Raw genomic sequence first — 26,289 nt, 5'->3', positions numbered from 1 at the left:
TTGCTCGCTGGTGGGAGAATCATGTATGTTTGGGGGAGCTTTTAGCCTTTCCAGCTAGTTGTACGGGCAGAAGCTGCAGAAAGCTCCCCGATCAAGGCCTCAGTCGCGCGCGCGGGTGTTTGGGGCTTTGGGCCCGCTCTCGCTCCTCACGGGCCGGCCCTTCTCGTTGGCTCCGTGAGACCAGCTGGGCTGATTGACTCGTTGTGTGACCCTTTACCATTGTTTCTAGTACACATCAGCTCGGTTTGCATTTGGCATCCAAAAAAAAAGCTCGGTTTGCATTTTATTTTTTTGATGAAACAAGCTCGGTTGCATCCTTGATGAGACGGACACCCAACTGAACAAAAAAATTAGATGGATCAGTGCAAAAACTTTTATAACCATTTGGTAATGTATGTATGTATAATCTGAGGAAGCATGGGGTCATCATTCTCCGGTTCTTGCGTTTGAGCAAAGCCTTCCTCGCTTTGACATGATTTTTGCAGCTTAGCTTTTGTTTAGATTGGCACCTTGTTATGATCTTACACGGTATAGCAGGAGCCATGTTTTCCTCATCCTCCCTATGGAGCAGAAAGGGGTCCAAACTGAATGCCAATAGGTTTTAACGATTACCAGCTTCTGTGACAGATCCATTGTCGAAAATCCATTGTGGAAGGGACACGTACGAAAGCAAGTCAACCGAGCAAGCCAGCTCGAGTTTTTTTTTTTTACGAACCGAGCCAAACCTCACTTTTTTTTAACATTGACTAAGTCAGTCCCATTGGCTCGATATCGAAGTAAGCCTTGACAAGCCGAACCTTTAGGTGTGTTTGGTTGTGCTTTTGGCTATGACTTGTCTCCAAAAGTCAAAAGCTCAACCAAATGATTCAAAAGCCACAGCTGCTTTTGTCCAAAGCCAACTTTTACCTAGTACAAATTCAGAAGCACCTTCCCCTGTTTTTATTTGTTTTTGGGTACAAAAATTACCCATTTGCCACTGATTATGTACATACCGGTTCATTTTCTTTTTTCTCCCTGCCTCCACCGTCGCCGCGACGAGCTCCTCCACCATCGCCGCGACGAGCTCCTCCGCCGCCCCAAGCTCCACACGCCGCCGGCCACGACCTCCGCCGCTGCGGTCTCCGCGCGCTGCTGGCCTCAACCTCCGCTGACGCGGAATTCGCCGCCCGTCGCGGGCTCCTCGATCCGCTGCCGCCCACCGCCATGGGCTCTGCATCCTCCGCCGCGACAAGCTCCTCCGCGTCCACCGCCGCCGCGACGAGCTCCTCCACCGTCACGAGCTCCACGCGCCGCCGGCGATGACCTCCGCCGCTCACTGTGGCCGCTGCTTCTTCGCACCTGGGGGCACCGAGAGAAAGAAGGGGCTGACAAGCGGGGTCCACCCATTAGTGAGGGAGGGAGAGAGTTGAGTGGGGAGAGCTGTGGATGACACGTGGGTCCTCTTAACTATTTTCTCAAAAACCTCAGCTGCTCAAATCTTTTACTTTTCCTACAGCTACTTTTCCACAACTGCTTTTCCATAGCTCATAGTAGCTTTTCTAAAAGCTACAGCTCAATCAAACACACCTTAACTCCTGACTCCCGAGCTAGCTGCTTTTAGCCACCTATTACATGAAACTGGCGGAAGAGAATAGGGAGCGGTGAAAATACACTGCACCTGCCATAAATCGATAGGTGATCCGGGCATCCGGCGGCCACTACAGTCAAGATGAGCCACCCTATAGGCTGTAGCAAGGAAGAAAACTAACATAAAATGGAGCTGCATTACTGTACCTCGACACGTACATGCATCGAGCACGGATCGACGATGACGACTAGCGAATAGCCAAAACATTGCCGGCCTTTCCAGTGCCTTCCGGGCCCGTTTGGAGTGTTTTGCCGTCCTCTTCACTGCCTTGTAGTATCTATTTGGAGGACCTGAAGTTTAATGCTAAACTTTAGTACATATTAGCATTTGTATACATACTAAAGATTTTAAATTTTAACTAAAGTTTAGTCCACTCTGTTAGTATTTTGTTTGGATGAGCTAGTGTTAAAGTTTATCACTTTTTTTCAATAGCCCTTGATCTAAACAGAGAGAAAAAAAAACGCGAGCGCGGCGGCCGGCAGCGCAGGAAACAACGAGCAAGTGGATTCGCGAGGCGCTGAAACCTAATGCGATGGCCACTTCGCGGCTCGTCACGACACGACATCGCCCTTGCCATCTGCGACCGAGGGTCATCTAAACGCTAGAGATGCCCGTCACCGCAATTGCGTCTACGACTTGTTGATTGGTAGTTTTCTTTCTTTCAAAATGAAAACTTGTTGCTTGTAATGCCGGCCCTGTTTGTCATCGATCTGCACAACAGAAGCAGTATAAGAAAGACGTAGCCAGTGCTAGGAAGTGGGAACTGGGAACACTAGACTCGCACTGTCGAAACAGATCGAGCGCACTGCAGAGGCTGCTGCCATGGCAACCAGCTCCGATCAAGTTCCTGCCTCTGAAAGGAAGTAAGAACACAAGTTATAGCTGCCTTCCGTTTCCTGCCATGTCCATTCGATCATCGAGCTGTTGTTTTTTGGTAGCCAATTTCCAAGATTTTTTACTTGTTACGTGTTAATTTACGCGCGCGCAGGCTGGAGGGGAAGGTGGCGGTGATCACCGGCGGCGCGAGCGGCATCGGGGAGTGCACGGCGCGGCTCTTCGTGAAGCACGGCGCGCGCGTCGTGGTGGCCGACATCCAGGACGAGCTCGGCGGCCGCCTCTGCGCGGAGCTGGGCGCCGCCGCCACCAGCTACGTGCACTGCGACGTCACCGTCGAGGGCGACGTCGCGGCGGCCGTGGACCACGCCGTGGCGCGGTTCGGCGGGCTGGACATCATGTTCAACAACGCCGGCATCGGCGGCGCGGCGTGCCACAGCATCCGGGAGAGCACCAAGGAGGACTTCGAGCGCGTGCTGTCCGTCAACCTCGTGGGCCCCTTCCTCGGCACCAAGCACGCCGCGCGGGTCATGGTGCCCGCGGGCCGCGGCGGGTGCATCATCGGGACGTCGAGCCTCGCCTCGGCTGTCGCCGGCGCCGCGTCGCACGCGTACACGTGCGCCAAGCGCGCGCTGGTCGCGCTGACGGAGAACGCGGCGGCGGAGCTGGGCAGGCACGGGATCCGGGTCAACTGCGTCTCGCCGGCGGCGGCCGCCACGCCGCTGGCAACGGGGTACGTGGGCCTGGAGGGGGAGGCGTTCGAGCAGGCCATGGAGGCAGTGGCAAACCTCAAGGGCGTGCGCCTGCGCGTGGCGGACATCGCCGCCGCCGTGCTCTACCTCGCCAGCGACGACGCGCGGTACATCAGTGGGCACAACCTGCTTCTCGACGGCGGCTACTCCATCGTCAACCCGTCCTTCGGGATCTTCAAAGACTGAGCTTGACCCATCAATGCGTGGCTAGTCGTTGTGGTAGCACTGCTTTGTTTTTGCTCTGTGATTGCTTGGCAGAGAAGTGAGATCGCTAGAGTCCGCTCTGTTTGCTGCGTGCTTCTTAAAGAATAAATCTTGGAGAAATTGTGAGCAATTTGTCACACAGCTAGGTTCCATCAACCAGCAAAACAAGCAAAGTCCAAACTCAAGGTGTGTTTGGTTGAGCTCTGATTTTAGAAAAAATCGTTGTGGCCTCTAGAAAAGCCGCTGTGAGATGTGGGCTGTGAGAAAGCCGAAAATCGTTTGGTTTGTTAACCGAATCCCACGTGTCATCCACAACCCTATCACTCAACTTTCTTCCCCTATCTCCGACGAGCAGGTCCTGCTTGTAAGTATCTCCTTCTTCCTTCTGAGCGTGACGGAGAACAGCACTGGGACCTTAGGGCGTCGCCGGAGACCGACCATCTATTCACTGGTTGTCGTCTCTCTACGGCCTCAAGAGAGGAGGCCGGAAGGGAGGAACCAACGAGATTGATGCCTGGAACCATGGCCTTCGAGAATTTGTTCAGTTAATCCTCTCCATACGGAGATTCAGAGAGATTGAGGGTTTAATTTTGACTTGTTGGAGATTTCATCCCTTCCAAACCCTCCTCAACACCGAACACATCTTGATGGAGTCGCCTCTCTCTCTCTGCTATAGCGATAAGGAAGATGGAAGGGTCACTCCCCACTCAAAAAATTATTTCATTTGGTAAGTACGAAATTTGAGTCAAGCGGCTAAAAGCCACCATACAGCACCGACACCGGGGCTCCTATGTATTTTATGGAAGATAGATAAGTCATTCATTTTAAAGTCTATTTTAATTCAGTTAGTTGCTGCAAACATGTTCACTATTTTGATAAAATTAACTCAATATTTTCTTAAATAGATTCAATATTTGATTTTCAAAATGTTGAAACTGGAAAGACGAGATGTATGAAATGTTGAAAATACTAAAATTAAAATGTTGAATAGGTGTTTCTTCTCTAGCAAGCTGGGTGCGCGGCGGGCGGTGGGCGCAGGCGCCATCGGCGACACAGACGGCGTGCTCGGGAGAGAGAGAAGTAGGTTAAGAAGAGAAAGAGAAAGCTAGAATTTAGATATAGATCCAACGACTGTGGTTTTTTTTTATGAATCTCAAACACTTTTTAGGGAGGTTGGGGAAGTTTTTCGGATTCCCGACCAACACCACTCATGGAAAGCTTCTCCGTCCACTGAGTCCCGTCTGAACACGCAGCCCGATGACTCGCAGGCCCGAGAAACCGGCCCATGTGATCAACGGGAGGGTTTGGTGAGAACGTTCTGTTCGAGCCCGAGTGAATTAAGGCGAGGCCGACGGGCTCGCAACTCCCAGGCTCCTAGCTCCGGAGCATCCATCCAAGGGGAGCAGCTATCCCCCCTGCCCTTCTCTTCGCCTCTTCCTCATACGCTTCGACGAACCGGGGAGAGGCGGCGCGAGTGGCCAGCGAGATGGAAGGGGCGAAGCAGAAGCAGCGGCCGCTGACGGTGATGGCCTCTTCCTCCTCGGCGCAGGTGGCGGCGGCGCGGGGCCTGGGCATGGCCAACCCGCTGGCGGAGTGGAGCGGCCGCGTCAGGTCCCTGGAGGCCGGCCTGCGGGCTTGGCTGGCGAAGCAGCCCACCCACGTGGAGGCCGCCGTGTCCACGGCGGTCGGGGCCGTGCAGGGCGCCGCGCTCGGCGGGCTCATGGGCACGCTCGCGCCCGACGGCGGCTCCGCGCTCCCCGTGCCGCCGCCGCCAGGGGCCGACCCCAAGGCCCTGGCCTCCCTCAAGCAGGCGCAGGTACTGTCCGGCTGCCCTATACACAGCCGTTTGCGCGGTGAATATTACTTTCGCGAAATTCTCGTTGTTTTCAACTCTCAAGTGTGATTGTGGGGAATGGAGACCTGAAATGCTATGCCGCAAGACATCGTTTAGCTAATGTTCGTGCGAATCTGTTTAAAATCTGAAGCAGTTGATAGTTCTTTTCTTGTTTATATGTGCCATCTCTATGTTGAGATGATGGATTTTTTTCAGTTTGCCCAGCAAGCAAGCAAACTCTCTGTCTTTAACTCCTTTTTGAAAAACAAAAGCAATATACTAGCTTCCTTTTGTGTGCATTTTTCTTTAAGGACAAAAGACGGATGCTCTTCTTTTGATTTTATTCAAAGTGACACAGCAGTTACTTTGCACGCATCAACGAATGAGTGCTTCTAAATACAATTTCCATATTTCATTTCACAAAATATAATTTCCATACATCTAAGTCTGTGAGAAGGAAAATGTTCTCCCTTTCTAAGCATTGAGTTTAAGGCATAGATTTGAATTATAGGCTCTGGCTGGTGGACCCCTGGTGCAAGCACGAAACTTTGCAGTCATGACTGGCGCGAATGCAGGTATATCCTGTGTTATGAGAAGGATAAGAGGAGTGGAGGATGTCCAGGGCAGGTGAGGGTTTCCTAGCTCTTGTCAACTGTTCTCTAAATTTCAGCACGTACAATGATAGCCTTCTTGTGTTGTTGCACAAGTCGCTTTACTACTGCAGGTGTTTAATATTTTTACCTGCATGTGTTGTCAACTTATTGATTTTTACAAATTCTTTTATTCTGAGTGATGTTGCGGCAAACCATTAATAATTCCATATGGAATCGGTCATGCTTATTTGTAGTATTATATCCACTTGTAGTTATGTTGGATAGTTTTGTTTAGATGTCTAGCTGAGTTAGATCAATTTTCACTTTATATGATTGACGATTTCTCTTTTGTATATAGCATGGCAGCAGCTTTTGGTTCTGGGGCTCTATTCTCCATCGTGAGTGGAATGGGAACACCAAATCCAGTAGCTAATGCAATTACAACTGGTGTTGCATTTGCTGTATTTCAAGGCGGTTTTTTCATGGTAAGAACCTGGAAATGTCTATTACTGATGGAAGTTACCTCGTTGTTCATTGAGTTTTGGCACTGGATTTGGTATCTTGTTGATGTTGTTTCCTATATGTTGCCAAGTTACCATTACTATACAAGTTTCAAAAGAAAAAAAGTTACCATTACTATAGCTGTCCTGCCTTTGTATTGTTGTACTTTAGCCAAAAAGAATTCTGCTTAATAAATTATCACCTGAGCCAAGCCAATTGGTGTGACTTTGATATACTATTATTAGATTTTCTGACCATTGTCAATCTATCTATTTTCTAGATCGGTCAAAAGTTTTCACAGCCACAAAGTGAAGATACATACTATTCTCGTGGAAGAAGCATGTTGCAAAGTTTAGGCCTTCAGAACTACGAGAAGAATTTCAAGAAGGGTCTCCTGACTGATCAAACCTTGCCCCTCCTTACTGACAGGTATAAAATGTTGTTCCTTTTTTCTTAAAAAATAAATCACAGAGTCGCAAGCCATGTGGTATATGGCACAGAAAATCCTAGATATCAGTATCTTGGTGAGCGGAAAATAAATTATGGTGCCATGCCTCAATGTTGCATAAACCACAAGTAATTCAAATGGAAGCCAAGTTCCCATTGGCTTGGTTCTGCTCCTGGTGATCACTGAAAGGTGGTGTACGCCAATTATCACATGGGTTCTTTTGCAACTTGTGTCACAATACATGGGGTTTATGCAATTTGTTCTTATTTGGCTCATTTAACCTCTCCCATGGCAACAAAGAAAAGTCAATCTTAGGGGCAGAGTTGATGATGTGCTTATTGAATTACATGTTTTTCATGCCAGTGCACTCAGAGATGTGAAGATCCCTCCTGGTCCCAGACTCCTCATACTCGATCACATTAAAAGGTCAGGAATTGCAGATAAAGCCATTCTGGTTTACATCCTTTCTTTTTCTTATATCTAATCTACTTCTTATATACTTTCCAGAGATCCTGAATTGACAAGAGTGAACTAAAATGATTGGCACTTTCTGTCGGAGCCACCTTTTTTTTCAAGTTGCAGAAATTAAGTTTTCGTGGGAAACCTAACTATTCGGGGTTGAGCTTTAGGCAGCAGTATTTCAATTTGGTTGTGCTTCTAGTATATGTTTTGTAGTCATCAGACAATTATCAATTTGCATGCATCAATGTGTATTAAAGCGAAGTTTATATGAATCAATCTGTCATCTTGTAATGGCAGAATTTGATATTCTCAATGTTATGCTGAGCCATGAAGATACAATTAATTTACGGCATGTCAAATTGAAAGACGAACATCAGTTCAGACATTTGTTCTGACTTCTGGATGTGAGTTGGATTCTGTATCGCACGCTAGCACAGTCAATTTACACACTTCTCCAATCAATGTACGGACATGGATGGCCGGCGGCACTGAGGAAATAAATTACTGGAAAAACATGAAGCTGAAATTAAAATTCAATGCCGACAGCCTGCCTGCTGATGAATATAAATAATGTTTGGCTTCTATGATCAAATTATGTACAGTTGGTTAAGATTTAGATTTACATTATATGCAGGAGAGATTCCAGCAATTCTAGATTATGTACAGAGTGCTGTGGATCCTATGTACGGAGGAATCAAGAGGCGTACCACTTTGTGAAAGAGTAAATGGGTAAGCCACTACTATACAAACAATGGTGAACTTCACAGCGTTGGTGCGGGGTCAGACAATTGGATGGTCTGATCATTCAGCCGGCTCAAGCAAGGTTTTCCTGTGGCATCTGTGTCCAACAGTATCGTGTCACCAGGCTTGAACTGTCCAGAGAGGATTGCTTCACTGATCACATCCTCAACCAGCTGGGTGACGGCCCTCCTCAGCGGTCGGGCACCATAGCTTCTGTCATATCCTTGCTGAGAAATCAGATTTTTCATTGAATCTGATATCTCTAGGCCAATCCCAAGGGCTAGAAGTCGACTCTTGACTTCTTGCAGAATTATATTGAGAATAGCCATCATCTGCAGAATGGTCAGGAGTGTGAAGGGTCTCATTTGCAATCTGCCGCATGGCTGAATCACATGCGATAGGGAAAATTTATGCACATTATACTATTCTCAAACTCGTTGCATCGCGTACAACTCTGCTTCTTGCTTTCCATGACTAAGTGATACGATATTTAAAACCACAAACTAAAAGAAGACTGTAACATGGATAGAAACAACAGACCTGAGTTTTCTCAAGAGGACGGAACACAACCACTTCATCCATTCTATTGAGCAATTCAGGCCGGAAAAATGCCTTCAACTCTTCCATTACAAGGGATTTCATTGCAGCATATGTGGTATCCTCTGTATCCTTTTGTGTTGAGAAACCTATATTCCTCCTTCCACTTGAGATCGATGCAGAACCAACATTTGACGTCATGACAATCAATGTGTTCTTGAAGGAAACTCTACGCCCCTATAATCAACACAAACATTAAATAATGCATGGACATTGCAAAATAACCAAAGAGAGGATAAGCTTAAGTGAAAGAAGTTGTTATAAAATGACTTAGATAAATACATTCATGCTCATAGAGTTGGACCAGAAATTTGTTTCAATAAATAAATTAGCAAGGGTAGAACTATAGCAATCTAATTGAATTGTAGCATAACTCTACAGCTGCATGATTTGTAAACAAGTTCATAAAAAACTTGCACCAAAAAGATAATCTAAATGTTAGGAGCTAGTACTTGTGAATCGGTCAGGTGTCCATCCTCAAATACTTGGAGAAGAACGTTGAAAATATCTGGATGAGCTTTCTCTATTTCATCAAGCAAAACCACGGTGAATGGTTTTCTCCGAACTGCTTCAGTCAAAGTACCACCTTCACTGAATCCCATGTACCCTGGAGGAGAACCTATCAGCTTGCTCACAGCATGCCTCTCCATATACTCGCTCATATCCAACCTAACCATAGCTGACTCCTGTTAAATGAAATAAATAACTTTCTCAAGACATAATTCCATGAAACATGTCACAAACTCTATAAATAACAATAGAATATAAGAGATGGAAAGTGTAACCCACAGATCCAAAATAACTTGCTGCTAGTGCTTTGGTGAGTTCAGTTTTTCCAACTCCAGTTGGGCCACAGAATAGAAGCATAGCAATAGGCCTGTCAGGATCATTCAGGCCAACACGTGATCTCTTCACAGCTTTAGATATTGCAACAACAGCATCATCTTGACCTATGACACGCTTTCTAAGCTCATCATCTAGTCCCCCTAGAAGCTTCATTTCATCTGCAGTCAACTTCTGGACTGGTATCCCTGACCACAATGATGTGACTCTTGCAATTTCCTCCGAATCAACTAGAATCGGTCTGCATATTAAGAGTAACTGTAAGTTCTATGGTTCTAAGTTGCAGGATGCGAAGCCTCCTTTATGTGAAATGACTACATGACGGAACCTACTCATCGACTGAAGTCGGAGGCGTCAATGGCGAAGCAATCTTGTCCTCATCTATTACTTTCGTATTAACAATGTCCTCTTTGTCATTCTCATCTAGAGAATACTTCAACCTGTTAGTCAATGCCTGAAATTGTGGTGTACAACGAAATATAAACATCCATGAGTATATGGAATATTTGCAAGTTGCAACTGTTTTATTATGAACATTGTATTACCACTTCATGCATGCTCTGGACAGCTCTAATCTCCTGCCAATATTCATCTGGTGACTTGGAGAGAACAGAGCACTGTTCTTCCTTCTTCTTTTTAAATGACTCCATTCGGGCTCTACTACCAGCTTCATCAATCAGATCAATAGCTTTATCAGGAAGATGTCTGTCAGGGATGTATCTTGCTGACAAGTAAACTGCTGCATTGATTCCTTCTAAAGTGTATTTGCATTTGTGGTAAGTTTCATATTTCTCACGAAGACCAAGTAATATCTTCACAGCTTCCTCCTGCAGGTGGGTGTCACAAAGGATTAATAAGACAAAAATGATGCCCACCCTACCAAGTGACTTCTGAAAGAGAAATCCGAGCTACCTGACTAGGTTCATTCACAAATACTGGCTGGAATCTCCGGGCCAAAGCCTTATCTTTCTCAAAATGCAATCGGTGTTCATCCAGAGTTGTAGATGCAATGCACTGCGAACAAATAAGAATAACCATGGTGAAAGAAAAATAAACTCACTCAGCTGAATGGCATAAGGAATGCTTAATAGTCTGTCACAGATAGACAAAACAACCTGTTTTACCCCAAGCATATGGATGTGGATCATGACTATGATATTCATAAACATTTTACACTTCTTCATAGAGATTAAATCTCACTCAACTAACAAAGTATATAGTAAACAGTATAGCAAGATGAATACAGGAACCATCAGTCTAATCACTAACTGTCATTCACAATTTCTCATTGACATTATGTTAAAAAATAAAAGAAACCTTCATTGCCACTAAGATATGCAGTGAACAGGTCACAGGAATAGAGAACTTATGGTTCTCTATTGTATAAATATTGCATGAGTGGTAGACTACCATCTGCTTGGAAATCGCAGGTATACTAAATACATATGACGTAACTAAATTTTCAGGTAAAACTTGATGCAATATGACAAATTATATGCCTAGACAGTATGTGAAATGATGTAATGCACGCATAGTGCATCAACGCTATCTATTCAGGAACCATCACACATTAATAAGTGCAAAGAAGGTAGGTCAATGTAGACTAAGCGAGGTTTGTGTAATTCGAACCTGCAATTCACCTCTAGAAAGTGCAGGCTTCAGCAAATTGGCAATATCAAGGCCAGCTCCCTTACTTCCTCTTCCAGCAATGCCAGATCCAATAAGAGTATGGACCTCATCGATGAAGAGAATAACATCACCTGCATGAAATTTGGGAGCTATTTAAGATTGTATACCAAGGAAAAAGAATTCAATATCTGGTGATTTATAATGGATGAGTCAGACAACCTGCTTTGCGCACTTCACGTAGTAAACTAGTAATCCTGGCTTCCAGTTCGCCCCTCTCTTTTGCACCAGCCATAAGCAGAGCAACATCCAGTGATAATATACGCTTTCCCTATAAAACAATGTAAATGAGTGGTAACTATTAACTGCAGCTGTTAATCAATATATTACAATATGACAAGGAATCCATCAACGGTCGCTGTGGATCTTACCACGAGGAAAATTGGAACATCTCCATTAGCAATTTTAAGAGCCAAACCTTCAGCAATTGCGGTTTTACCAACACCTGCTTCACCCAGAAGAATTGGATTGTTCTTTGTTCGCCGGCATATAATCTGAACAACTCTTACGATCTCCTCCTTGCGACCAATAACGGGATCAATTAATCCTCCACTTGCCCGCATGGTTAAATCCACACAAAATTGAGCTAGTGCACTCTTGTCTGAAATGGCATATAAAAAAGTCCATTCAATGAGCTCTATTATCAAGAATATTGGCATAAACTCAAATAAAGTAGCTCAACCTCTGACCTTTCTTTTTATTCGAATATTTGACAATTGCAGACTTGCCAGCTCCAGCAGCAGATTTGTCACGTAACTTGAAAGAAGATAGCCCGACAGGCTCCCTGCCATCTTTGGCAAGCTCCCCTTGGACCCGGGCAAGTGCCTGCTTGGTTAGCTGACTTGGATCTGCTCCTAAGCTACAACGAACGTGATGCATCAGTAATTCAGTCAGAAATATTTTTTTGGAAATTTCACCTATTTTTCGCTACAATGAATGCACATTTCTTTCCAAAGTCTGCATTGTCTAATCATCAAATGCATTGGGCAATTGAGCTAGTGGTAAAGTCCGTTGCACTTTGCAGATGCTAGCCTGCTGAACTTTCGAATGATATATTTTCATAGTGCATTTTAGACACAAATATTGCTCCTTATCAACGAAGCTAATCAGCTGATTTGCTCCATTGTGACTAACAGATAATTTGCATCTGTAACGCTCCAAAAGAGGAGTATGGCTTACTCCGTACACGATGAAGAGGTTGTCGTGTTATAGATAGTTGATCACATTAATGTGGATCATTAGCCAAAAGGGATGAAAAATAGCAGGGTTTCTTTTCGGGAGCAGATATGGAACAGTAGACCACCACCAACCTCTTGAGGACGCTGTTGGTGGTGGGATCGTCCAGGTTGAAGAGCCCGAGCGCGATGTGCTCAGGCGAGATGAAGTTGCAGCTCATGTTCCTGGAGAACTCGACCGCGGCCTCGAAGACGCGCTTGCTGGGGCTCGAAAAGGGCACGTCCGTGGCCAGCCCCGTGGCCGCCTGCGCGGGGCCGGCCTTGCCCAGGGCGTCGCGGCACGCCTCGCGCGCGCGGTCGGCGCGTAGCCCGGAGCCGAGGAACCCCGCGGGGGAGCGGTCCTCGGCGACGAGGCCCAGCAGCAGGTGGTGCGGCGCGACGGCCTCGTCCCCCATCCCGCGCGCCTCCCGCTGCGAGAAGACCACCGCCTTGACCGCCCGCTCCGTGAACCGCTCGAACACCGCCCTGACGACGCCCGCGCCGCGCCGCCGCTGCTGCTGCTGCCCCCGCCGCGGCGCCGCGGGCGCGGCCAGCATCGCCGCGGACGCGCGCAGCGGGCGCGCCGGCGCCCTCCCGCCCGCCGCCGACGCCGACGCGGAGAAGCGGCGGCGCAGGGCCGCGTCCGGCGCGGCGGCGAGGATGGGCGCCGACGAGGACGAGCAGCAGCACGCCTCCATCGTCCGAATCCGCGCGCCGGTGGATGGTTGGGTGCTTCTTCAATTATAGGTGGGTGTAAGGCGTGCGGGGCACGAGATCGTGTTGAAAAATGGCAGCGGTTGGTTCGCTGCGCCGCGCGCCGCTGCCCGGGATCGGGGCGGAATCGAGTGAGTGGGAGGGGAAGTGAGGTTGAGGCAGCGGAGGCGGCAGCGGCACGCAAGGAAGGAGGGGAGGGCGGGTGATCGGAGACGCGATGCGGTGCGCGCGAGGGAGAAGAAGAAGAAAGGGATTTTTTTTTCTCTCCTTTTGCCCCCTTGTTTCGGCTTCGACCTTCGATTCCACCGCGCCGACCGCACGCCACCGCGCGGGGGTGTTCTTCGCCGGTCACGCTCGCGGGCGCTATCCGAAGGCGAACGGGGTGTGTGTGTGTGGACTGAGGCGCGCGTCCCGCCCCCGCGTGCGATGTTTTGGGATGGACGGGTGCGGCAAGGGCGGGGAGGTCTCGCCGTTCGCGTTCGGCTCGCTATATTTTTAGGCGTGATTCCATCACCGCTGCGCCATCGATCTTCCTCGCTCGTCGGCCCGTCGCCTGTCGGCGTACGGGAGGTTGCCGGCGGCCACCGAGCCGTCTGGCTTCTCGGTAGCGCGGTACGGTTGGGCGACAATGGCTTCGGTCGGCGCGTGTTTCCGGCGAGATGTGCCTGCGGGGTGAAACAGTGAGGTGGGTGTGGTGACGCGCATGCGTTACGCATGTACTAAGACAGTAGGTAGTTAAGGCTCCTAGAGTAGAGATTTAGAGAGGCATCATTTCATTATCCTTTTTTTGGATTTTTGAAAGGACAAGCATCATTTCCCTTTACTAGGTATAAATAATTGGTGCTCGGCGCAGTCGAAAATTGAAAGCCATCATGCATGAACTATGAATTGGGGCTGGAAGCCCAAAGGCCCACCACAACAACGAGAGCCAACCAAAAAAAGAAGCTCGGCTGTTGGTGTTGGCCCAACACAAGCCATATGATATGAGCTACATGGGCCACGTAAAAGCTAGGGATGAAAGTGGTAATGTGAACTGTTAGAACAAATTTAATATTTTAAAATAAATATATATAAAATTGGATGGTGATCATTTCTTATATTATCAAGCACATTATTACAAATAAGAATAAAATTTTGCATAAATTATTTTATGCATTATTTGCTCTCTACAACAAAAAAAAATGAAAAAAATACCGAATTTGTTTCCGAATCCATACCGAATTTTATATCTATCATTTGAGAAAATATAGGATGAATTTGATGTTTACCTTTTATGAATCTTTACAAGCTCAATGCTCAAAACAAGAATACAAATTTGTATACAAAATTCTATATCTTATTTATTCGCAATCAAAGAAAAACGACCAAAAACTGATTACCAAATAATTACCGTTTCCGACCGTTTTCAACCTAGTAAAAGCAGGCGGCATGATCTCGGTATCTCCTCCCATCGGGCTACGTGGTAGCCTTTTCCAGCACACACAGCCGTGAAGGGCGCTCAGGGCCAAGGGACATGAACCGAGAACGTGCCGTCCTGCCGTGGGACTTACTTTTTTTTTGTGAAAGAAACTGCCGTGGGACGGGACTTGTTCTTGTACTGTGTACTGGCCTGCTGGGTTATGTATATGCCTGTGATGATGGACTGAACGAACATTGGATCCCGAACCGTGCATTTCGTCTCCAAATCATTCTCGCGATCCGCGCCGTTGTCGACTCCGTGGCCGTCCGATGATGCGTGGATGATGCACCCCACCATCAGCACGCATCATTAACAACCGAAACCGAGATCAGCAAACCGCTCGATCCAAAGCAAGCAGTTGCAGCGTGGGAACTGAGATCGAACTGCTGCTAGTCCTTTTCCGACACTGACAAGGTGCCGGTGTACGCCGTGGGAGCACGAGCTGGACTCCTCCGGCCACGGCACAACGCCGAGCCTCTGTTCCTTTCTTTCTTCTTCTTTTTTCCCTGAACGAAAAGAAAAGAAGAAGAAGAAAAGATCGTCTCTTTCTATCCGTTTCGGTCCCATCTTGAGCTTGAAGAGTCCCGCCCTTTAACCAAACCACCGCCACCGTAACCGCGACCACCACAAAAAGAAAGGTCCAGAAGGAGAAGCCATCCAATCCGACGGCCGGAGATCGATCGATCGGCCGGAACGCCAAGGTCGGCACGTGTTTGTGCCGTGCGCGCGATTGCAGAGCCAAGATAGAGAAGGAGCCGTCAGGAGGACGCCGAGACGGAGCAGGGACCCAACCCAACTCAAGCCCGGAGGAGGAGGACGCTCTGCGATATATACTTATAAATATACAGCATCGCGCTCGCCAATCTCCCGCGCCGACCACCGAGGCTGCAGCTTTGCCGTCGCGGGGCCAGGGCGCGGCCGGGTGCGGAGCGGCGACGAGCTTGAGCAGAGGCGGGGAGGAGGATCGCTGCGGGGGAGCCGGGCGCGCTTGCTAGCCGAGTCGACAGGAGGATCGGAGGCGGAGGCGCGCAAGTGGTTGGCGAGGCGTGCGCTGTCAGGTGAGCGGGCGCCATCCGCGCCGCATCTCGGTCACGCGCTTGTTGCCGCCGCCGCTCTTCCTCTTCCTCCGTGCTGATGGGCGCCGCCGCGGGCAATGCAGGGGGAGCGGCCGGCGGACGTGCGCCATGGGGGGCTACGAGCGCGTCCGCAGCGACGACGCAACCGCCCTCGCGGTGGATCTGGAGGCCGGCTGCGGCGGCGGCGGACCCGCGAAGCGCGCCGCTGGGGCCTCCCCGGCGCCGGCCCCGGCGCCGGCCCCGGCGCGGCAGCGGCTCGTCTCGCTCGACGTCTTCCGAGGGATCACCGTGCTGGTACGTGCACTGCAAAACGCCTCTTAATTCTCTTCCTGATATCCTACTGATTGCCAAACCTTTCGCTTTAATTCTCGCCGTTTCATCGATCGATCCTCCGTGCGTTCTTTGGTGCCGACCGCGCATGTTCATGAGCAATCATGATGCGTGGCGGTGGCGGCACCGGTAGCTGTTAAGTTTCCGTTTTCCTGTTGCCCTTTTTGTTCGCTCCAACTAATAAACGGGAGAGCATAATCAAAAGAAACCAGGGCTGCTCGAACCAACCCATCCATGGAAGCTTTAGCTTCACCGGAACACACCAGCCAGCCAGAGAGGCCTGCTCCGATGGACACGACGGTTCCCTCTTCCGCTCCTGCCGCCATGACCCTGTAGCTCCTACTCCTCCACCTCCGCTCTGCTCTCTTCTTCCTCAGACCCACACCGACGCCTACGCCCTGAGGAGTTTCTCTGCTCTGTGCCTTTGTCAGTCCACTACCCACTTCTCTTTACTTGATGATAGCCACTGCAGCCATTGCCAGCAGACAGGAGCTTAAGACGATTAGATCGCCATGCTGATGCCAGTGGGGATATGGTTGTTTAGGCCGGACGAAGATTAACAATCACCGGCACGGCTTGCCGGGTTCGCAAGGGTGCTTAGCCTTCTCCCGTCGCATCACCCCACCCAGCTCACCCAACGGGGTTAGAACCGTCGGTGCCGTGGCCGTGGCCCACGCATTTTTCGCAGTAGGAAATCAAAGGCCCCTGCTTAGTGTACGGAACTTCTTTTCAGACGTTGAACTCGAGCTGCACGGACGAGACGAGACTGCGAGAGTTCTTGCGTCAGAGTGTTGGACCCTTTATTTTTTGTTTAAGAAGTGGCTTAGGGTCTCTGTTGCTTGCCTAGCTTCCAAGGGTTAGCCGGATAGAAAAATGGCGAAATCGTCAACTCTAGCTCACCTGCCGATGCATGCGGCCTCGAGATAAGTAGATGAGCGCATGTACCCCCTTATTATTCGCTCGGTTTATTTGGCTGTGGCCGATGACTGGTGCTGATTTGTTATGAGAGAATAGTACTGCTGACTGGTTGGTAGTTGGTGGCTGGTGTTGATTTAGTATGAGAGAACAGTACTGCTGATTGGTTGACTGACAAGTCAATAACACATACACCTAGAATAATGGGAGAATCACGCAGTACACTTCAGATGCGGACTATATATACAATATGCAGCCTGTATTGGTAGAAATATCCTTGCACGGTGAGCGACATGGCGCGTACTGAAGCTAGAGTATAGAATTGGGAGCAGGGAACAGAAGCGAGTGCGAGATGCTGCAAGCAATGTGCCATGCCATCCATCATCTCTTGCGACCCTGCTCTGTTCACTTGGTGCCCTTGCAGAAGCAGAATCCATGCTACCAGGCTTCCTAGATTTGACCTTTCCGATGTGCTTGGAGCCACGAACCATGCCCGAGATGCGAAAACTGTGTCGCTAGATTTGCAATTAGAAATTAGAAATATTCCACCAGCCGAACCTCCTCAGCGTGCTGCATGTCGCTAGATTTGCAATTAGAAATTAGAAACATGATATCCTTCTACAAAAGTAGCAGCCGAACCTCCTCAGAAAAGGACAGCGAGGGCTCGACAGCCATCCCAATTACAGTAACCAGGAACAGCGTGCTGCCTGGCCGTCCTAGGAATTATGATTGCCTGGTATGGGAGCTCCGTACTGTTGCCTGACCACTCGGGAACAGTCTGTGGTCGCTGGCCGAGATCCGCCGGCCGGCCTGCCGGCGCGGCGCGGCTCGGTGCTCGGAGCACATCTGGGGAGTAGAATGTTAGACTGACTCCAACAACAATAACTATTTTGAAGAGGCAAATCGCCGTTTGCCTTGCGTGTACAGTAGCTGAAGGGAGATGTATATTGGGTGTTCTCCATCAACAATAGCCATTGGAGAGGCAAATCATCCCGCCGCCGCCGCCACGGCTGCTCGCCCCGCGCGCCGCTGCCATGGCCGCTCCCCCCTCGCCGGCCCGCCGCTCACTGTCCCGCGGACAGCTCGTCCCGCTCGCCGTCCTCATCCCGCTCGCCGCACTGCGCGTGCACCATGGCAGGCGGGAGACGCGGCCCCTGCACACGCGGGCCCTCGTCCTCTTCCTCGAACAAGGAAGCCGGAGTTGTGGAAGGGGAGGAGGTGACGGACAAGCCAGAGTTGTTCGAGGACAAGGAAGGGAAATGAATCCTTGTCCCGCCCGCCGCAGAGGTGGCGCCGGAGTTGTGGAAGGGGAGGAGGCGACGGGAAGCTCGATTCGACGCCGGCGGAGCTCGATTGACCGGCGAAGAAGTCGATTCGACGCCGCTGCTCTCTTCTTCGCCTCCTCCCCACCCCATCTCCACCCGAGAACGGCAGCTCGAGCTCCGGCGCCACCGGCCACCTCCGCCTCCGGCCTCGGCCTCCTCGTCGTGCCTCCTCCTCTTCTGTCCTCCGCCGCCGGCCACCTCCCTCCGCAGCCCCCGCGGGCTGGCCGAGCTCCGCGCCACCGCGGCCTCTGCTTCGTCCACGCGCGCCGGCAGCGGGCCTCCCTCCCGGGCGCGGATCCGCGTCTCCTCGAGCGGATCTGGGGCGGCTTGCGCGCGCGGCGGCGTCCGGGGCGGCGGCGTGCGTCAACGACGGAGCAAGGGCGCGCGCGGAGTGGACCAAGGACACGGCGCGGCGGCGGCGAAGCAGGAGTAGGGCGGCCAAGCTCCGGTGCCTCCTCCCTGCTCGCGCGCGCCGGGGCCTCCGCGGCGCGTTCCTCCCCGGCGGCGGCCATGGCGGGTGCCGGGGCCTCCGCAACGCGTTCCTCCCCTCCTCTGTTCCCTCCGCCCGCGAGCCCCGCCGCACCAGGAGCTCGCGGTCGCGACCTCCAGCCTCGCGAGCTGCGCCGCGTGCCGGTCCAGCAGCGCGGCCTCGGTCACGGCAGCCGCCTCCACCGGCGGAGCGTCCACCGCCGCAGCTTCCTCCGGCGCGGCGGCGAGCAGGAGCAGCACGAGGATTTGCGTAGGAGGAGAGAGGGAATCCATTTTTGGCTCACCTCTCTCCTCACGACCCAAACTGCATCCCGCGATGCCTCGTCTATTGGGGTTCGAATCGGTGATGCACGTGTCGCGTTGGAGGAGGCATATATGCGTTTGCCTATGATTGTTGAAGTCAGTCTTAGAAAGTTTTATGGTTGCGGCGACAGCGAACGCAAAACAACCTTGTGTGGTGGAAATTTAATGCTGCAGCTACGGCAGTGGTAGCCTGGGCAAGCGGCAGCAGCCAATAAGTGCTGCGCAGGATAGTAGCCCTGCGCGTGACCATCCGCCCGCTGCGCGCCGGCGTCTCGAAAAACGTCCACTTCCTTCTCTCTCCTCCACATCACATTTCGCTGGTTCCAGCCACCTATAATATTGGCTCTTTTGCCTTCTCCAAAAGTTGAGCTAACTATCGGCTCATAGCTACAGTAAAGTTCGGTACAGTAACTCAGCGCAGTAGCTTGGGATCCGTGTGTGTGAGGGGGAGCGGTCTCGGATACCGAGCGAGCTGAGCTCGTTGTGCCCGGAGCGGGACGGCGCGCGCCCCGCCCGCGCTGCCGGCCGGTGTCCTGTGTCCCTCTCCCGGCGTCGCCGGCAACCGGCATGGCCGCGCGCGGCGCGAACGCTAGAGGAGGAGAGCCTGTAGGAAGCTAGGCGGGGCGAGCACGTTAGCTTTTGACCGAACTTGTCGTAGTGGTTGGGGTGTTGCTGTTGGGGAGGAAGAGCAGAGTAGGCTCCGTGCTGCCATCGAGGACGGGTCGGCGCACCGCGTCACCGGGGACGAACGGGGAGGGAGGGGTGGGACGCCCACTCCCGGCGCGTGAACCCACGCCGCGGGCGGCGGCGGGGGTGGGCTAGCTGGGGGGGATCGGTTCCACCTGTCGCACCACCGGCGGGCGCGGGCGGCGGGTGCGCCTGCTCCACATGTTCCGTTCCCGGCAGAGCCGCGGCTTGCTTGCTCGGCCCGCGACGGGGGGCCGGCCGACACGAGACGCGAGGAATCAGGGATGCGTGCACGACAGGGGACCCCCCTCGTTCTCGTAATCTCGCCACTCGACCCGGACCAAAAGTTCTGGTTTTCAGAATCACCTTCCCGTGCTCGATCGATCGTCCTGCAGCTTCATGTGTGCGACACATGACACGACCGGGGCCGGACGATCATGTCGCCGTGCGGGTTAAACAAAGCGGGGGAGAACAGATAGGATCTTGCTGCTCCATGGCCGGTCTCGCCGGCAGCCAGGTGTGTGGCGCGGGCGCGGCATGGGGCGGCGGCACGGCCCACCACCCACCGGCAACAGACGGAGTGCCGCCGAGTAGGTCGTGTGGCCCGATACGGTCTGCCCTGCCCTGCCACCCGTACCAGCTCGTCTCCGATCCCGAAGGCCGCGTCGCGCTCGTGATCGTGCCCTCCATGCAAAATTCAAAATTCCAAATAAAAAAAAATCTTACATATATGAAGTATTAAATCTAGATAAATTGCGAGACGAATTTAATGAGCCTAATTAGAATATGATTAGACACTAAATTGCTATAGTACACATGCTCTAATGATGGATTAATTAGACTCATTAAATTCGTCTCGTAGTTTACAAGAGTTCTGTAATTAGTTTTATAATTAATGTATGTTTAATACTTCAAATGTGTAAAAATTCCATTTCATCTTTGGCCGCGGCGGCTGTAGCGTTGCCTCGCCGATCTTCCTCTGCACACGCGCAATTCACGCGTCACCCCCGAGACAAAGGAAAGGAAAGCTGTACGGGAGCTCCAGCTAGGCGAAGGGAGCAACGGCGTCAGGCCACCGCAGCACACGGCTCTAGTTCTACGACTTTCCGAGAGCGACGACGATGGCTCCTCCTACCGCCACGGGAAAAGGTCCTCTAGGCTCGCGTGGTCTCCGACACCATGAAAGGAAGAGGACCTGCGAGAAGAACGCGGATCGAGTCAAGATCCACAGACGATTGATAGGCCCGCACTTGAAGCCTGCCTGTTTGCTTGGAACCCTGAGAAAGCTGCCTGGCACAGGCATGATTCTCAGGCGTCCGATTTCACTCGCGTGGGGTTGGATGATACTGCCTGGCAGGCAGCAACCAAACAGGCAATGCAGATCAAGGCGGTCGATCGAGCAACCTTTTCGGCCGGTGTCGCGTCAAGGGCGACGGTCGATCCGGTCAGGGAGATGGAAGAACTTTTCCACGGCGCGATCCTGAACGCGTCAGGGCTAGCTAGCTAGGTCCAGGAGCAGTCGCTTCCAATCTGCCCCCGGTCCATGGTACGGGTAGCGAGTGAGCTGCGAGCAGCAGATAACAGCGCGACGGGCACGGATGGAGCAAATCAGCTGGGGGCGCCTCCTGATCAGCAGCTGGTCCCGGTTCGGCAGATGCCAACGCCCCAACGACGACGTCCATGGCAGGCTTCAAGCCTTCAATCTGGGGCATGGCTGGCTGTGTGTGCGCCCAGTGGACCGAAAGTGACGGCCATGTTGGTATGCGCATTGCACACAGCACCACACACGTACCTGTGCTCATACCTCTTGCTGACAGAGTGACAGTGATCGGTGCAGTGCAGCTCTGCTGCCGTAGCCTAGCTTCTCCTCTCAAAATATCGAGCATCACCATTGATGATTTTTTTTAGGGGTGGGAGCAAAACAAAAACTCCATTAGTTCGTTCATGGCGCGGAGCACGGCACGGCACGGCATGGCCAATGAGGCGAGGTTGATTGCTGCTTGGCCACCACGCGAAAGGTGACAGGGTACTAGCAGCAGTAGGAAGCTGTAGGCGAAGATTGCCCACGGCCACGGGCCGGTTAGGTCCCCGTCGCTGTGAAGCTAGCTTTGGTGATTCACCGCTCCACCTGCTGCGGCTAAGTTATTGCTCGCCATGCTCGGACAGCAGAGGAAGTGTTTTTTCCCCCTCCCTTATTCGACCGTGACAGTGTTGGCAATGGCCGTGGAGTTGCGTGGACGGCACAGATGAAGTCATCAGCTAAAAAAACCTTGCAGGATCAGGCATCTGCGTCATGAACAGGTTCAGTGCCTCTTTGGGGGCTCGATGGCTAGTGCGTGCTTGCCACGACACAGCATGCGGCAGGTAGTGCCAAGCTACTCGCACCGCACGCAATGCTGTTGCCGACTCGCCGTTGCCACGGTGCAGTGCTGCACTTGCGTTGGATGGTGTTGCCGACGGTAATGGCTGGGCTAGCGTGCGCGCTTTATTTCTTCCCCGGTTAGAATATTTGGCTTTGGAGCTAGGGTCAAATGCATCTGGAGCCCGGAATCTGATGCCACAGCGCCCAAATGCAGCGTCAAGTTTTCTTTTCATTTTCCTTTTCAATCGAATATGCAACGTCAAGTTGTTATCACTTTGCGTCGAATAATAATCCTTACTTTAATTATTTGTTTCCCAAGATATTTTTTTTAAAAAAATTTGTGGTGATTCTAGAGCCACCGAAGTGGAAAATAGCCACTGACAGTCGAATCATATTCTGCTTTGATCTTTTTCCCGTGACAGTATGTGACCTAGAGTTTCACCAAGTGATTTAATATATTTTAACCTCTGCATAGATTTTGCTGGTGCTTGCTTTAGGCACCGGTACTTGTCAGTACGAATGATGTTGCACTGGTTCTCTGTCATTTTCATTGAAAAAAAGGGCACTTGATTTAAAAATAAATAAATTCAAACAGATGTGAACCAAAAGTTTCTTTTCCTGTTGCAGCTGATGATCATCGTGGATGACGCCGGAGCATTCATTACGGCGCTGAACCACTCGCCGTGGGACGGCGTAACAGTGGCCGACTTCGTCATGCCTTTCTTCCTCTTCATCGTCGGAGTGGCCCTGGCGCTCGCGTACAAGGTAGTACACGCCGGCAGAAAGCGAGATGGCAAAGCCTGTTTTCTCTTTCGTTCCTGAAACTACCAACACTGACCTCCACGACTCGCTGAAAGCTAATGGTCTCGTCACCGTAATTTGTTTTACAGAGAGTGCCGGACAAGTTGGACGCCACGAAAAAGGCGGTGCTCCGTGCGCTGAAGCTGTTTTGTCTTGGTCTTGTTTTACAAGGTACTAGGGCTGCTGCCACTTTTTTCTTTTTTGTTCAATGTTCAACGCAACTATGGTACACTTGTGACGAAATGCTTACTGTTTGGATTTTCTTTTTGCTGCTACGCTATGCAGGTGGATTCTTCCATGGTGTTCGTAGTCTAACTTTTGGGATTGACCTTCAAGAAATACGGCTCATGGGTATTCTGCAGGTAATATGAAATGCTTAGTTTTGTTATATGCTATATGTTTGTCCATTGACAATGTAACTGGTGTTTGGTAAGTATGTAACTGATGCCATGTATTCTTGGATTCAGAGAATTGCAATAGCTTATCTATTGACTGCCCTATGTGAAATTTGGCTCAAAGGAGATGAAGATGTAGATTATGGATTCGATTTGCTCAAGAGATACCGCTACCAACTGTGGGTTTTCACCAAAATTACTCCCATTTTGGACTATGAAAAAGAATATTGTTATATATCGGCTTCTTATGTTTCTAACACTGTAATACCCTGATGTTCGTTCAGGTTCGTAGGCGCAATTGTGGCAATCACATACATGGCCCTGTTGTATGGTACCTATGTTCCTGATTGGGAGTATCAGACATCAGGTCCTGGATCTGCAGAGAAGTCTTTCTTGGTAAGTGCTACTTCAACAAAGTTGTTCAGGGTTATTATTACTGAGGGTGGGAACTGATGGCCTTCGAATTCCAAAATCTTTATCAGGTGAAATGCGGAGTAAGAGGTGACACCAGCCCAGCTTGTAATGCGGTTGGCATGATCGACCGGAAAATCTTAGGCATCCAACATCTCTATGGTCGACCGGTCTACGCGCGGTCAAAGGTTTTATAGCATTTTATTATCTCATTTCGTTAGGAGATTTCTGTCTCCTGTTTATTCAGTCTTCTGATTATTCCTTTTGTCTTGGGGCAGCAATGCAGCATCAATTCGCCGGAAAATGGGCCCCTTCCTCCGAACGCCCCCTCTTGGTGCCAGGCTCCTTTTGACCCTGAAGGCCTTCTCAGGTCAGTGAACGTCATTGCTTGAAATCTTGGTACTGGAAAATGCAGTTCACGTTCTGCAGCTGAACGTCCTTTCTTTCTGCTCTCACCAGTTCCGTGATGGCCATTGTTACATGCTTGATTGGGCTCCAGTACGGACACGTCATTGTACATTTCCAGGTACAGTACTTGCTCGCGATACCATTTTGATCAGCATATCATCCAGTTGACTACCGGCTTTGTACAAAAAAAAGTCTGAAATTTGTTCTCTCTCCGCTTTGCAGAAACACAAGGATAGGATCATGAACTGGTTAATCCCTTCCCTCAGCATGCTAGTCCTAGCCTTCTCCATGGACTTCTTTGGTAAGCACTCCATGCATGAGGCAACTTAACCTCTCTGGCCTGTACTATCCGTTCCTGAACATCGGCATTGATCGCCTCGTGATCTTTCCCAGGAATGCACATGAACAAGCCACTGTACACCCTGAGCTACACCTTGGCCACCGCCGGCGCGGCGGGCCTCCTCTTCGCTGGAATTTATGCGCTGGTCGACCTGTACGGCTACCGGCGGCCGACCGTCGCCATGGAGTGGATGGGGATGCACGCCCTGATGATCTACGTCCTCATCGCGTGCAACATCCTGCCCATCTTCGTCCATGGCTTCTACTGGAAAGAGCCCAAGAACAACCTTGTAAGTTGTGACCGTTTGCTGTACCTTCGTTTCGACCACGTTTCAGTAAACACAACTGAAAACCTGAACTCTGAACCTGATTTCGTCGGCATCTATCTAACGAGCTTGACTTTGATGGTCTTGTGCTGCAGCTGAAGTTCATCGGAATTGGGGCATGAGGTGGTGGTGACCATACACGGATACAGATATTGTTTAGGAATCTATTCGGACAGGCAGAGATAGAGAAGCACGTGCATTCAGGCCTAGTTTTGCTACACGGCCAGTGCATCATTGTTGCTGCACAGAGTGCCTCTCTCTGTGAGCTCTTGTATATGATAAAGAAGCCTTGTGTATATGACAATACGATTTTTATATAAAGAAAATAGAATAGTACATAGATTCTTACACGAGTCACGGTGGAGATTGTCAGTGTGTGATAATAATAATTCTGAATGCACGTATGATGGGTATGGGCCGACTCTACTGGCCTGCTCTGAGAATTTCTTGTTGGTACGAGCCCATGCTCAAAAGCACAAAATGCAGCGGTGGTAGATAAGCCCGGTTGAATTGGGTGCCCATGTGGATCAATTATGCGGTTTTTTCTTTTTTATATTTAAAAAAAATTAAAATTTCAAAAATATATGTCCGTTTTGGAAAATTTCAAAAATATACCCCGGTCGCCCTCCCATAGGGCGACAGGCCCAAAGTGTAAATTTTCTCTCTCCAAATTTGCAACGAAGCCCCTGGAGAAAAAAAAGGGGGCCTGTCGCCCACCCCTGGGGCGACAGGGGCCTGTCGCCCGTTGAGGGGGCGACAGGGGCCCCTCCGCCGCCGTATGCCGTCATTCCCTTTGTGATTTGAGCCTAAAAATTCAGAAAAAAACCCAGCCCTAGCCGCCATTCCCTTTGTCATTTGAGCCTTAAATTTTATGAAAAAAACTGGAGTGGTTGTCGTGTTGTCACATCTTTTTGAAATGGTGGAAGGGCACTGCTATTTGGTCACATATGTCTGGGCAAAGAATGCGATATTTGGGAAACCCGTGATCGCCGGAACATAACAAGTTCACATCAATAATATCTATAGAATGTGATATTCGAGCGTGTAGTCGTCCTCATTGTCGGCAGGATCTCGGCCGCTAACTCCTACCGCACCCAAGGTTAACCTAACCGGTGGGAACCGGTCCGGTTTGACCGGTTACCGGTCAAACCGGTCCGGTCCGGTTCCGGTTTCGGCCGGTACCCAACCGGCCAAAATTCAAATTTTAAATTTGAATTCAAAAAATGAAAAATTCCCAAAAAAATTCCTAAAAATACTTCAAGGTGTGATGAATCTAATAGTGTCAAATTTTCTCAAAAATTCATTCATTTAGTATAGTTTGTAGGAATTTAAAGTTAAATCAAAAAAGAAAAAGGAAAAAAATGGGCCGGCCCATGAAGGCCCACCGATCAAACCGGTCAAACCGGCCGGTAAACCGGTTGCACGGGAGCTTTTGAATTTCAAACCGGTCAAACCGACCGGTAAACCGGTAAAACCGGTCGGTAAACCGGTCGGAACCGGTTGCATGTGAGTTTTTGAATTTATTTGAATTTGGATTTGAATTCAACCGGTTTCTACCGGTTACCGGCCTAACCGGTCCGGTAAACCGGTACCGGAGGGCGGCGGTTAGGCCG

General features: G+C 50.5%; 4 protein-coding genes across 5 annotated transcripts; 3 read left to right on the top strand and 1 right to left on the bottom strand.

Moving 5' to 3' along the window:
- The first annotated feature begins 1,203 nt into the window (after positions 1 to 1,203).
- LOC120681093 (momilactone A synthase-like) lies at positions 1,204 to 3,489 on the top strand. The gene is made up of 2 exons (XM_039962637.1): positions 1,204 to 1,272; positions 2,566 to 3,489. Exons 1-2 carry the CDS (start codon positions 1,204 to 1,206, stop codon positions 3,397 to 3,399), a joined length of 903 nt encoding a protein of 300 aa, XP_039818571.1. The 3' UTR covers positions 3,400 to 3,489.
- Positions 3,490 to 4,762: 1,273 nt separating this feature from the next.
- On the top strand, positions 4,763 to 7,640 carry LOC120683523 (chloroplastic import inner membrane translocase subunit HP30-2-like). The gene is made up of 6 exons (XM_039965600.1): positions 4,763 to 5,233; positions 5,763 to 5,878; positions 6,203 to 6,329; positions 6,626 to 6,774; positions 7,157 to 7,219; positions 7,301 to 7,640. The coding sequence occupies exons 1-6, from the start codon at positions 4,904 to 4,906 to the stop codon at positions 7,326 to 7,328; spliced, it is 813 nt and encodes a 270-aa protein (XP_039821534.1). The 5' UTR covers positions 4,763 to 4,903; the 3' UTR covers positions 7,329 to 7,640.
- On the bottom strand, positions 7,364 to 13,453 carry LOC120683521 (chaperone protein ClpD2, chloroplastic-like). 2 transcript variants are annotated; one of them, XR_005678819.1, is made up of 13 exons: positions 12,433 to 13,034; positions 11,812 to 11,981; positions 11,494 to 11,723; positions 11,285 to 11,393; positions 11,066 to 11,196; positions 10,349 to 10,450; positions 9,982 to 10,263; positions 9,769 to 9,890; positions 9,383 to 9,677; positions 9,046 to 9,279; positions 8,537 to 8,770; positions 7,963 to 8,328; positions 7,364 to 7,759 (listed from the first exon to the last, which is right to left on the bottom strand). XR_005678819.1 is itself a non-coding variant. In XM_039965597.1 (12 exons), exons 1-12 carry the CDS (start codon positions 13,032 to 13,034, stop codon positions 8,017 to 8,019), a joined length of 2,823 nt encoding a protein of 940 aa, XP_039821531.1. In that variant the 5' UTR covers positions 13,035 to 13,453; the 3' UTR covers positions 7,782 to 8,016. The 2 variants fall into 2 exon arrangements, 1 of the variants encoding a protein (XP_039821531.1); XM_039965597.1 differs by lacking the exon at positions 7,364 to 7,759 and having other exon boundaries at positions 7,782 to 8,328; positions 12,433 to 13,453.
- A 1,729-nt stretch (positions 13,454 to 15,182) lies between these two features.
- On the top strand, positions 15,183 to 25,033 carry LOC120683522 (heparan-alpha-glucosaminide N-acetyltransferase-like). Its single transcript, XM_039965598.1, has 13 exons — positions 15,183 to 15,567; positions 15,669 to 15,879; positions 22,624 to 22,761; positions 22,887 to 22,968; positions 23,083 to 23,159; positions 23,265 to 23,371; positions 23,477 to 23,588; positions 23,675 to 23,791; positions 23,882 to 23,973; positions 24,063 to 24,129; positions 24,234 to 24,312; positions 24,405 to 24,640; positions 24,772 to 25,033. The coding sequence occupies exons 2-13, from the start codon at positions 15,694 to 15,696 to the stop codon at positions 24,796 to 24,798; spliced, it is 1,320 nt and encodes a 439-aa protein (XP_039821532.1). The 5' UTR covers positions 15,183 to 15,567; positions 15,669 to 15,693; the 3' UTR covers positions 24,799 to 25,033.
- Positions 25,034 to 26,289: the final 1,256 nt, after the last annotated feature.

Source organism: Panicum virgatum, chromosome 7N (genome assembly GCF_016808335.1).
Source record: "Panicum virgatum strain AP13 chromosome 7N, P.virgatum_v5, whole genome shotgun sequence".
NCBI lineage: Eukaryota > Viridiplantae > Streptophyta > Magnoliopsida > Poales > Poaceae > Panicum > Panicum virgatum.
The sequence above is the reverse complement of the archived record's forward strand: the minus strand, read 5'-3'. Positions and strand labels throughout refer to the sequence as shown.